This window comes from Phyllostomus hastatus, unplaced genomic scaffold, assembly GCF_019186645.2.
Source record: "Phyllostomus hastatus isolate PE091 unplaced genomic scaffold, TTU_PhHast_1.1 phas_contig_36, whole genome shotgun sequence".
Classification (NCBI taxonomy): Eukaryota; Metazoa; Chordata; class Mammalia; order Chiroptera; family Phyllostomidae; genus Phyllostomus; species Phyllostomus hastatus.
Genome location: NW_025333862.1, coordinates 4860458 through 4873355, shown reverse-complemented (window position 1 = coordinate 4873355; position 12898 = coordinate 4860458). Strand labels below are relative to the sequence as shown.

The 12898-nt window shown below is 51.8% G+C and overlaps 1 protein-coding gene across 17 annotated transcripts in view; it reads right to left on the bottom strand.

Annotated features, from left to right (window-relative positions):
• NFASC (neurofascin) overlaps positions 1-12898 on the bottom strand; it is a 194015-nt gene that overhangs the window by 64626 nt on the left and 116491 nt on the right. For 10 of the 17 annotated variants that reach the window (XM_045841371.1, XM_045841370.1, XM_045841377.1 and 7 more), the window contains 4 exons: positions 5781-5798; positions 4907-5012; positions 2971-3167; positions 2418-2540 (listed from right to left, as the gene is read on the bottom strand). In XM_045841371.1, coding sequence (XP_045697327.1) covers positions 2418-2540; positions 2971-3167; positions 4907-5012; positions 5781-5798 — 444 coding nt within the window. The remainder of the gene's footprint in view (positions 1-2417; positions 2541-2970; positions 3168-4906; positions 5013-5780; positions 5799-12898) is intronic. The other 7 variants (XM_045841373.1, XM_045841383.1, XM_045841384.1 and 4 more) reach the window with 1 other exon arrangement.

Sequence of the window (12898 nt, the reverse complement as noted above, 5' to 3'; positions counted from 1 at the left end):
GACAGTAACAGAAATCACGATGTTCCCGCCAGTGAGCCCCTGCAGAGGGCCAGCGGGACCAGGAGCTCCATGTCATTCAGTCTAGTCTGACTCCCAACTCTGAGGTGGGGCTGATTCCCGTTTTACAGACAAGAAACAAGAGGACGTAACTGTTGTTGGCTGCAAATGCAGTGAGGGAGAGCAGGATTCAGATTCAACCTGCTCGCCTACCACGCCCATGCCCCACGACCAAACTCTTCTATCTCCCATTTGCACCACAAAAACATCAACTGACCCAGAGGCCAGAGGGAGGGGACATGATCCTTCAGATGCTCCCAAATCAGGAGCCAAATTCCCTTGTTTTATTCTTTACCCTCTACTCCAGCCCCAAGACAGAAAAAATACAACTGCAAGATGCATATCAACTAACACTGCACATCATTAGTTTTAGGATGCCTTTCAATTTTAGAAATGGGGAAATATGAAAATGTGTGCTTCTTTGAATTAACGACATCACAGGAGTGGCTGAGAAATCTGGCTACTTTATCTGTATTTTTTTCAAGCACTGTATCTGATGTGGATGCAAATGGCCAGGTTTCCAGGCTCTCTGGTTTGTGAAAGTACACTTCTAAGGTTGACTACCCGTAGCAAACTCTTTCCTATCCTCCGCGAGTGTTAAGTCACCATTTCTGAAAACACAAGGTTAATGATGCCGACTTTCCGACAATGGGCTGGCCGGCTCTGCAAATCATGTCTCAAAGATTTCCTGTAGGCTTACTATGTGCAGACGCTGTGCTAGGTACTGTAGAAAGAGAGACAAGTGAGAAAGACAGCGCCTGCCATCAAAGAATCTGGTGTCTAGTAGAAGAGATAGCGAATAAATAAACAATGGCAATGCAGTGTGATGAGTGGGAAGCCCAGATAAGAAGGGGATGAGATGGGACAAGGAGCTGTGGCTTGAAGGCTGTGTGGTGTTTACAAGGCAGAAGAGAAAGGAGCTAAGAGGGTCCAGTGCAGCAGCAGCAGCAGGGTGTGTTAAAAGCAAGAGCACCTGGGAAGGCGGGTGGGGTGGGGATGGGGTGGGGATGGGCAGGGGGCGGGAGGAGGGCTGGAGAGGCAGAAGGGACCTATCGGGAAGGGAGATGTGAGCCAGGGAGAGGAGTCCGGACTTTGTCCGAGGTGATGAAGGATCCAGTGAAAGGTTTTGAGCATATGAACGAACTGTCACACTCATGTTTTCAGAAAGACCAGGAAGGCCAGTTATGGGTAATTATTGTAACCCAGGGAAATGCTGATGGTGGCCTGTGCTGGGGAGATGTTGGCGAGGATGGACAGAGAAAGATCATGAGACCCGAGCAGGAGGTAAGAGTGTGATGCAGGGGACGAGAGAGGAGGGTCTGAACTGTTCGCTAACAGACCAACGCCCCGCCTGCGGCCGGGCAGCCTTCCCTACACATGTGCACCGTGACGAGGAAAGACACGGACAATGACTGGGCACAAGGCCACTCTCGCTCTGCAAAACAACCACGTGCACAAGTGACACGGCAGCCTCTTTTAAAAGCAGGCTGCTAGGAATTCAGGAATGGAGAGAGTGACAGATGATAGGCAGGAAGGGCTATGGATTGACAGATGGATGCATATATAGGGAACCAGGAAAGGAAGGGAAGGGAGAAATGGAGGAGGGGCGAGAAGCCAGGAAGAGAAACAGCAGTCCCTCTATTCACCTTCACAATGCACCCCCTATAGTGTGATTGAAAACAGAGGAAGAAACTGAGGGAAACTGAGGGAAATTGAGGCCCAGAGTGGTTAAATAAGCCTCCTCCCCAAACTGAGCTAGGACAGCCCTGAAGGATGGTACTCTGTCCCCCTGCCCCAAACACCCCATTTTGCCATCACTCTGTTATCAGAGGCTTCATTCCCACGCACCCCAGTCTGTCCTGACAGGAGAGAGACTCCAGGCCAAACCGAGAATTAAGAGAGGCCTGGTACCAACCTGCCTCCAACTGGCCCACTGAAGAACACAGTTCGTCCTCTTCCTCCCTATTCCTTTTTCTCTTGCTCTTCATCATCATCACAAATATTACTGAACACATACAGTGTGTCTAGCACTGTTGTAAGTACCTTGGACATAGTAATTTATTTATCCTTTCAATAATTCTATTAGATAAGTATCAGCCCCATTTTTCAAGAAGAGGAAACTGAGGCCCAGAGATGTTAAGCAACTTGCTTAAGATTGCACAGCTAATGGCAGCTGGGCTTAGGAAATGAACCCAAGCAGCCCTCTCTCTACAGAGCCTGTCTGTAGCCATGTGGCCACCTTACATCCGCTTCTCACAAGTCAAGGTCTTCCAGCCTCAGGCAGGTTCCTCCCTATTTAACACACCCACCCCCCTCCCTAAGATTAAACAGACATAGAACACCGGGTCCCCCAGACTCACCGCTGCTCATCCAGAAGATGACTGGGGACGGAAGTCCGGGCGGTGGGTTGCATTGGAGTGTTAAGGGGGCGCCTTCTTGAACCACCACCGGGTCCAGATTTTCCTTAGGCCACAGGGGAGATTCTGGGAAGAAACACGGAGGAACACAAAATGAGGGGCACGGCTGGGGCAAGGAGTGGGGTTAGAGGCCGGCAGTGAGGGGGGGAGGGGACAAAGGAGAACAAGCAGGACAGGAGAGAGGGCCAGGGCCCGTGGGCCCAAGCAGGCAGAGGACAGAGGCCTTTTGTCTTAGAGGATGCGTGTCTTCAAAGATTCCTCTCCTTCCCCTCCTCCTGTGCTCAGAGTAATGCTGTTCAAGACTCTGGTTTGGAAACTTCCTTCTCAAGAAATCTTTTTGATGTGCCATGTTCAGAGGCAGAAAAGCAAGCAGGACATGCAGGGCCCCAAAGCACCACCAGGTCAAGGGTAGGGTGGCCCTTCTAGAATGGCCCTCCGTGCCCTCCCCTCCATGTGCCCAGAAGCAGGATACCTCGACCTGCCCCATGCTACTCACTGGACACCTGCAGGCGGATCCTATTGGACAGGGCTGTGCCAAATTTGTTGCGGGCAAAGCACTGGTATTCCCCCTCATACTCCTCCGGCCGCCCGCCACTGCGGAAGTCGATCACCAGGGTGCCAGACCTCCTCCTCATTGACACCCGGGGGTCCTTGGCGACGTTGAAGAACCTGCTGTTGCGAGTCCAGTGGAAGCTGTGGACAATGGGAAGGGGTGGGGGAGGGCAGGGGAAACAGACAGTAATAGGGTGGGTTCCAGGCACCAGGTGACAATCTCAGGGCCCTACCTGGACTCAGTCACAAAACCACACCTTCATACCAGTGGGCTCCAGCCCGGGCTGAGTGGCAGAACCTCTTGGAATCCTGAACGTAGTGTCCCAGTCCCATCCCCGTGAATCTCCGGGGGCAGGTCCCTGAGAGGACTTCGGCCCGACCAATGCTGGGAGTCACGGTTTTACACGACAGATACCCAAGGAGCCCCTGGGGGTGATGTTCTTTGGGGGGGGGTAGGCAGTGATTTTTTTTTTTTTTCAAATCCAGAGTCAGCTGCTACTCCCATGCCAGGGTATTCCCAACCTCCAGCTAGGAATACCGACCCAAGTTCATATTTCCCCCAACCCGCTCACATCAAGAAGCTGGCTCTGCTCCTCCGGCCTCCTTGTTTGATAATCAACTCTAAAGCCAAAGAGGAATGGGGGGTTCAGGTTGTCTGTGCCCCTGCCCAGTGACCCGGGCGGAAACTGGAAGGCAGTGGTGGCACATTATGGAACCCAGAAGGGGCAACTTTGAAAAAAAAAAAAAAAAGCAGCCTTCCTAAACCTGAGCTCCAAGGGGAAGGGACTAGCATGTCCCTCTGCTTTTCCTGGGGGGAGAGGGGTGTGTCTGCAGCTGCTCAGGACATAACCTTAAAAGCAACAGGGGCGGGAGGGCTGCTCAGCACTGTAGGTGCGTTGTTCCCATAGAGGAACCATGGGGGGAAGCCCACATCTCAGAAGCAAGGTCACCCAAGCCCGGCCTGACCCTTTAGGGTGCCTCCTGCTTCCCCCACCATAGGTGAGGGGGGCTCTGCTTGCTCCAGGCTCACCACTCTGAGTCTCACAGGGCCATGCAGACTTTGGTGGGGGGCGGGGGCAGGGCAGAAGGCGGCTGCCACACCCCTGGGGCTCCACTCTGCTGCCTTTCTCCTGCTGAGCTGTCCCCTCACATGGGGTCTTGTCATGCCTGGGTCTGAGCTGGGCATGAGTCTCCTGAAAGGTCCAGCTTGTGGCAGCTGCTTTAAAGATGGGGGAAGAAGGACAGCACACCACCTCCATGTTGCTGAGGCTTACCAGTGGAAACAAACATGGCCTGGGGTGTCCCAGGTCTGGGTTCAAATCCAGCCTCTGGCACTCTCAAGCAGAGTGACCTTGGAAGAGGTACTGAGCATCCTGTGCCTGCATTTCACTGCACATCACCAGCACAGAGGTGCTTCCCCGAGGAGCAGTGAGGCGGCTGAACAGACAGCGTGAGGAACAACGAGCACACAGCCTGGCGCACGGCAGGCTTTCAGCTCGTGTCTGCTGACGCCCCCGTGATGCTGACGTGCCCGGAATGGAAGACTCGGGTTAGCCAGGGAGAGGGACTTCCTATAAGCTAACCATGGGGAATGGTGCGAACATGAGGCAGTGCTATACCAAAAGTCAGAAAACATTATCTGGTCCTGGCTTTTTGGTGTGACCTTAAGCCTCTTAAGTTTTCTGGTACCCAGTTCCCTCATCAGCTAAGTTACCTAATTTTCTAAATTGTGCTTTCTATCTACTGGGGGCTGAGTGGATAAATTTAATTTCTCACAGGCCTCAACTACCATCAGGCCCGGGGCAAGGGAGTAGTTTAAATGCCTTCTCTGTGGCCCCCTTCCCTCTGCCCAGCTTGGATTCTCCCGCCAGTGCACTCACCTAGGGGCAGGGTTCCCCTTTGCTTCACACTCGATTAAGATGTTATCTCGGGGGTCCACAATGTGGTCCTTCACCGACTGCTTGGTGATGGTCGGGGGCTGGGACACTGCAACAGGGCAAACAGTAGGCAGTCAGGGCTGCAGGCACCGGCCTGGGTCCCTGTCTTGGGGAACAGCCGAAATGAACAGCGTTGGGAGCCGCACAGAAGAGCAGGCAAGCAGGGGGTGGGCAGTGCCCATTCTAGAGACCACGGGAGAGGGACTCATGTCACAGACCGAGCGTTAAGAAGAATCGCTAGAGAAGGTCAAGGTGTCCCCATGAGAAACTGAAGGCCAGGCTTCTGTTTGACCCACTGTTACGCCCACTGCTTTGTACAATGTCTAGAGCACAGTAGGTATTGAGAAATGTTTGTTGAACGAATAAAGGACCAAAAAAGCAGCTAGATTTTTAGAACTCAGGGGCTGTGATGGCTCTGAGCCCTGGAGGGTCAGCAGATGGTCAAAATGTGGTGAGGATGGAGCTGGAAGAGGCCTTAGTCCCCAGAGAATTTCCCAGGGACCTGTCCACAGGCCAAAGGGCAACGTTCCCTCTCAGTCCTGAGCTGCGCTTCTCCCTGGCGCCACCACCTGAGGATGGGGAAGCAGCGGCCCTTCTCACCCAGCTGCCTTTCCACAGGCTGAGCCTCCTCCCTTCCCATGCCGTAAGAAACCTCACTACACAGCTCTGCTGTCAAGCAGCCCCAGCATGAAGGTGGAGAGGCTGAGAATCCCCCCTGTGTCCTCACCTGGCCTTCTCCTGCCCCTCCTTCCTGCCCTCTGACCTCCCAGAGGCACAAGAGCAGAGAGGCGCCCCCCCCTCCACCCCCAGGACTTACGCTCATTCTGAATGCTGGCTGTTAGTTCCGATGGGTTAGCATTGTAAGGGGAGAAAAGAAAACACCAGTTATTACACACGACCCAGCGCCCAGCACATCCTCGCGCCCCAGCACACAGGAGGGAGAAACGGGCTAGTGGAGGGCACTGTGCACGGGCTCTCTCCTGCCAGCTGCGGAGCCCAGGGGAAGAGCCAGCTGGAGGGCAAATGGATCCAGCAAGAGCTTTGTGGAGAAGGCAATGCCTTCTCCAGAGGCCAAACCATAAGGTGGACCAGAAAGACCACTTCTGACCAAATGAGATGTCACCAGGTAAGTCCAAATGTCAAAAGAGGCAATGCTGCTCAAAAGAGGCTGGGCTCTGAAGTCGGCACCTGTCACCTCTAGATGCTTTTTGGCCAACAGGGCCGTGGTGAGGCCGAGGTGCCAGAAAGGAGTGGATCGGAACCACTGCTACAGCACAAACCCCCACGGGCCCTGCAGGCCCACAGACCTCACTCCTCCCCTGCCCCTTGTCCTCTTTCACACACAAAAGCACCTGCTTTCCTCGCCGTTTCCGTGCATTTACAAAAGGGGCGGGGCACACACCTTCCCGGCCTGCACCTGAGATGCCTGTGTACAGGTGTGTGTGTTTCTCAAACTTTGACTAGCCTGTGAACCACCTGAAGGGAGTGGTTAAAATGCCAATTCTGAGTCGGAGACCCTGCAGTTCTGACGAGCTGCCGAGTGATTCGGACACTGGTGGTCTGTGGACCACACTTTGAACACAAAGTTTTAGATGGAATGTTCCTTGTGGGAACAAGGTCTTGGCTGAAATGCGTCTGCAGAAAAGAGGACACCTGTTGCTGTAACTTTTAAAGCTATTCTTTCCTTATGACCAGAATAGAAAATAATATGCCTCTCTTTTCATGCTGGTGTGGGTGTCGGACATGGTGCTGACGCCAGGGCTCATGTTTTCAGGGTGAGCACTTCCTGGGGGAAGCAGAGGCTGCTAGTGAGCCACGGTGACCTTGAAACTCTCTTGCTTTCTTTTTTTAATCCTCACTTGAGACCATGCTTATTGATTTCAGGGAGAGGGAAAAGGTTAGGGAAAAGAGAGAGAGAAGCATTCATGCAAAAGAGAAACATTAATTGGTTGCCTTTTGTACGTGTCCCAACTGTGCACAGAATCTACATGCGTGCTCTGACCGGGAATCGAACCCACGACCTTTTGGTTTACAGGAGGACACTTGAACTGAGTGAGCCATACCAGTTAGGGCAACCTTGAAGCTTTCTGACTTGACCACAGTGAGATGTGGAAGAGGAGACTGGGGACTCGGGAAGGGGGCAGTCTCTCAAAAGGGAGGAGGCAGAGGTAAGACAGGACCAAAAGCTGCACGAAAGTCACAGAAAGAGAAGACAGACACCAGACAGGGAGGTGGAGGGGGGCAGGAGTGAGTGTCCTACTATACACGCCATCCGTCCGTGCAAGTCTTGAGAGGAAGACCCACGAAAAGGTTCAAAATAATTCAAGTGGGCCAGGTGTCTGTGGCCTGCTTGGGCACAGAAACTCTGTCTGCTTTACCATTTGCTTGGCCCCCACGTAGTACACAAAAAGGGATGCGACGGCCAGGGCCAGCACAGAAGTCCGTGGTTTCTGAACACAGGCTCTGCAGCTCCCCCTCCGGCGCCCCCAGCAGCACCTTCACCCACCCAGGACTGCCGGTGAAGACCGAAAGCGGTGGGGATGGTTTTAGAGAGTGTCTTCGCACGGGGGTGGGGAGGTTGAGGGAAGGGGCCACTTTCAGGGGAAGCAGGGCTGACACCTGACCCCCCGCCTTTGACCACAGCCCAGACTCTGGTTTTTCACCTCAAGATACAGGCGGTGTCTCCTGGGCGCTCACATACAGTTGACGGCCCCGGCCTCGCCCTGGAAGGGGAGGCCAACAGTGGCTCTGCTTCGCCCATGTGGGCCTCAAACCTCTCTTCTACCTAATCAAATGCTGGTTCAGTGGGAAGATCCCTACACATTGTCCAGGGAATCTCAGACTCGGGAGGGAAGTCATCCGGTCAAGATCACACAGGAGGTCTGTTGCAGAACTGGAATGAGAACCAGCTCTTCTGCTGCCTGGTCCAGAGGTCTTTTTACAAACCCACCCTTGGCCAGGTGGGGCTTTAGCACTCTGTTCTTCTTGACATTTTGGACAAAGGTGCATGAGAGGAGAGACCTTGAGGGGTGGAGGCTCTCAGGGCAGTTAGAGCCCCACATTGAAATCAGGCCGGGGTGTCTGGAGAATCGACCTGCCTAAAGAGGTGATGACATCTGCAGCCACCAATGTGCTACCGAGGAATTCATTGCAGCGACACAACCTCTCCAGAAGACAAGCTGCCACAGGGAGAAGACAATGGGGACTGTCTGCCTAGGGTCAAGGGCGTGACCTAGTCCTGTGACCACCCCCATCCCCATCCTATGTCACACTACCTGCCCCTCTCTCCTATGGCACTTGCTGGGTGACAGAAGTAGAGTGGAGAGTAAGTTTGTTCTTTTGGCTTCCAAGAGGGAGGAAAATCTTCCAACAGGCTCTGCGGGGCAAGGGCAGACGCTGCCCAGTATTCACGCACCTCTTTCCTTCTCCAACTCTGATCCTGTGGCCTCGGTACTCACCCTGTGGAGGATGGAGTGTGAGTGTGTGTGAGTGTGTGAGTGTGTGAGTGTGTGTGTGTGTGTGTGTGTGTGTATGTGTGTGTTGAGGCTATCCTGCAGTGCTGTTTGGTATGACGAGGAGGAGGAAGTATTTCTCCCACTCCATTGCCCTCCCCTGTGGGTGTCTAGGAGAAAAATGCTGAGTCCCTTGATGTGGGGAGGGAGACAGAGGGGTAAGCTGCCAGCAGACTCACTTTTTGGCAAATCTCTCTGGTTGATGAGGTGACTCTTTGCATTCTTCAAAGGTCACATTGTTCTCCTTGAGGCTGGTGAGGGGGAGGTGGGTGCGTGTGACTCCGTTGGCAAAGCGGTGGGGACCGGAGGCTGGGCACTTCAATGAGGGACTGTGTGGCAGCCCAGGGCCCTGTTCCTGGGAACCTGCTGCGCCCCAGCTTCCTGGAGCAGGAGCAGTGCCCTGTCTCCAGACACAGATAATGCCGCCTGAAGGGGCAAGGGGGCGGAAGGGCACACCTGGCAGGGCAGCCTCTGTGCTGAGCCCTCCAGGCTCCCCTCAACACACAGATAAAGCTAAGAGTGCCTAATCTTAGGCTGTTCCCATGCCTTGGCTATTGGGAATCAAGAGGGGGTGCAGCTATCTCCTGCCCTTTGCCACAACAGAGATGGACCTTAGGGCATTATGCTAAGTGAAATAGTAAGTCAGGCAGAGAAAGACAAATACTGTATGTTCTCACTTATACGTGGCATCTAAGAAAGTCAAATTCAAAGAACAGAATAGAATGGTGGTTGCCATGGGCTGGGGGTGAGGGATACTGGTCAGAAGGTACAAACTTCCAGCTATAGGATAAGTTCTGGGGATCTACTTTACAGCATGGCCACTGCAGTACAGGCATGCCTCGGAGACATTTCAGGTTCGGTTCCTGACCACCACTAAAGAGCCAACATTGCAATCAAGTGAATCATGTGAATTTTTGTCTCCTGGTGCGTATAAAAACTTATGTTTATACCATACTATGGTCTATTAAGTGTGCAGTGGCATTGTGTCTAAACACAGTGTACATACCTTAATTTAAAAATACTGTATTGTTAAAAACATTGCAAACCGTCATCCGAGCCTTCAAGGGCCTTGCCTTGATGTTGGTGGCCACTGACTGGCCAAGGTGCTGGTCGCTGCAGGCTGGGAGGCTGTGGCAACGTCTCAAAGAAGACAACAAAAAAGTCTGCCACACTGATGCGTCCTTCCTGCCACAAGCAGCTTCTCTGTAGCACATGATGCTGTTTGGCGGCATTTCACCCTCAGCAGAACTTCTTCCACAGTGGGCATCAGTCCTACCAAGCCCTGCTGCTGCTTTAGCAACGAAGTCTAGGTCGTACTCTGACTCCTTTGTTGCCGTGTCAACAGTCTTCACAGCATCTTCACTAGGAGTAGATTCCGTCTCAGAAAATCACTTTCTTTGTTCATCCGTAAGAAGTAACTCCTCATTTGTTAGTTTTATCATAAGACTGCAGCAATTTGGTCACATCTTCAGGTTCCACTTCTAGTTCTTTGCTATTTCTACTATATTTGTAGTTACTTCCTCCACTGAAGTCTTCCAAGAGGGTTGGAATCAACTTCTTTCAAACTCCCCTTGATGATATTTTGATCTGTTCCCATAAATCATGAATGTTCTTAATTACTCCTAGGATGGTGAATCCTTTCCAGAAGGTCTGCAATTTATCCTGCCCAGATCCACCAGATAATCACTATCTATGGCAGCAATAGTCTTACAAAATATATTTCTTAAATGATAAGACCTGAAATTAAAAATCTCCCCTTGGTTCATGGACTGCAGAATGGATGCTGAGTTAGCAGACACGAAAACAACATTCATCTCATTGTACATCTCCATCACAGTGCTTGGGTGACCAGGTGCATTGACAATGAGCAGTGATACTTTGAAAAAAGTCTTTCTTCTGAGCAGTAGGGCCCAAAGGTGGGCTTAAAATATTTAGTAAACCATGAGGTACAGAGATGTACTGTCATCCAGTCTTTGCTGTTCCACTTACAGAGTACAGGTAGAGTAGTTTTAGTGTAATTCTTAACAACTCCAGGATTTTTGGAGTGATAAGTGAGCACTGGTTTCAATTTAAGTCACCAGCTGCATTAGCCCCTAACAAGAGAGTCAGCCTGTCCTTTGAAGCTCTGGAGCCTGGTATTCACTCTGCCCCTCTCACTGTGACACTCTCAGGTATCGTCTTCTTCCAATAGAAGGTTGTTTTATCTTCATCGAAAATCTGTGGTTCAGTGTAGCCTCCTTTTTAGCTAGATCTCCTGGCTAACTCGCTACTTGCTGCAGCTTCTGTTGTACACCAGCACTTGCTGTTCCACATTGCACTGTTATGTTATGAGGACAAGATCTTTCCTTAAATGCCACGAGCCAATCTCTGCTATCTTCAAACGTGTCTTCTGCAGCTTCCTGACCTCTCTGACCTCACAGAACTTAAGAGTGTTAGGGCCTTTTTCTGGATTAGGCTCTGGCTTGAAGGAATGTTGTGGCTGGTTGGCTCTTCTACCCAGACCACCAACACTTCCTCCACATCAGCAATACGGCTGTTTTGCTTTCTTATCATTTGTGTATTCACTGGAATAACACTTTTAATTTCCTTCAAGAACTTTCCTTTCATTCACAACTTGGCTAAATGGCACAAGAGGTCAGGAGGCTACAGAGGCAGCATCTGACGTGCCTTCCTCATGGAGCTTAATCAGTTCTACCTTTTGATTTAAAGTGAGAGATGGGAGGCTCTTCCTTTCACTTGTACACCTTGAGGCCATTGGGGCATTATTAACTGGCCTGACTTCAATATCGTTGTGTCTCAGGGAATCAGTGGAGCAGTCAGAACACGTGCAATGTTTATCTTAAGTTTGCCATCTTACATGGTGTGGTTTGTGGTGCCCCAAGGTGATTTCAATAGTAACATCAAAGGTCACTGCTCATAGATCACCATAACAAATACAACAATAATGAAAAAGTTTGAAATGTTGCAAGAATGACCAAAATGAGACTCAGAGACCTGACACAAACAAATGCTGTTGGAAATGGTGCCAACAGACTTGTTCAAGGCAGCGTTGTCACAAACCTTCTCTCTGTGAAAAACGCCGTATCTGTGAAGCACAATACAATGAGGTGTGCCTAGTGTAGTGTACTTGAAAGTTGTTTAGACAGTAGGCCTTATAAGTTATCACCACCCACACACAAAGGTTATCACATGAGGGGACGGACGTGTTAACTAACTCTACTGCGGTAGTCGTTCCGTAATACATACATGTAGCAAATCATCAAGCTGTACTTCTTGAACTTACACATGCTATATGTCCATAATATCTTGATGAAGCTGGGGGTGGAAAGGAATGCCTGATCTTTCCCCAGCCCTTCCACTGGGCCTGAGCCAGGGTGAGAAGGAAGGACGGACTCAGGTAACCTGGGAAGTGGGAAGGAGAAACCAGGCTAGAAAGCACCTCTTCTCAGGGCAACTGGAGGGCTTGCCTCACTCTCGTCTTGTGGTCAGCTTCTGCAGACTCATTCTGGAGAAGCTGCCCTGGCCTGGGGCCTGCAGTAACCAGGGAGGTGCAGGAGGCAGTACGAGTTTCGAGTTTCGAGTTTCCTAAGACAACCTGCTGCACCAGACTGGTGTCCCAGATGGACTCCTCTCCTCAGTCAAAGAGGCGCCGCTCTCTCGCATACTGGCCCTGCCACTCAGGAAACAGCTGGAGAAACAGCTTTATGTCTCTACACCTCACACTTCGGACCTGCCAGCTAAGGACCACACATACTTCGTGGATTAGCTGTGAGAATCGCAGGAAGTGACACCTCCAAAGCACTTAGCTCTCTGCTGGGCACACGCAGCTCAGACTCTGGGTAGTTCTAAGAACTGAATGGAGGCAGGTTTACCAGGGTTGGTGTGGGGCATGTCGAGTGCAAAATTGGGGGTCGCTAAGAGATATGGCTTCTTCTTGTAACTCCATCACCCATCTGCTGTGTGACCCTGACCAAGCGAAGGCCTGAGTCTCCACGTACAGAATGGGCGGACCCTCCAGGCCCCTCCTGTGGGGAGATGGCTGCTCTGTGTCCACAGGTGGTACTTTGAAGAGACTGACTGCTCGGTCCCCGCCTCTGGCTCTGGGAAAGCTTCAGAAATACAAGTCCTAGCATAGGAGCAAAGCCGTCTGTAAGTTCACCTTGTGGAAACTCCTCACCTACTAGCCCTGGAGATCCAAGTGGCAGGTGAGTGAGCGAGGACAAGGGGCGGAAGGGAGATGAGCCTTCACCGTTTCCTCAACCACCCAGTCTCCTCCGCTGCCCCCTCCCCTGCACAGGTGTGGAGCCTTATCATTAGACGGCCTGTCTGGGCCTGCTCACGAGAAACTCTCCTTGAGCCCGCAGTACAGATGGTCCCTGGAACAGCTCCGCCCAACAACCCTGGCCCCTCCCCGAGTGTCTGA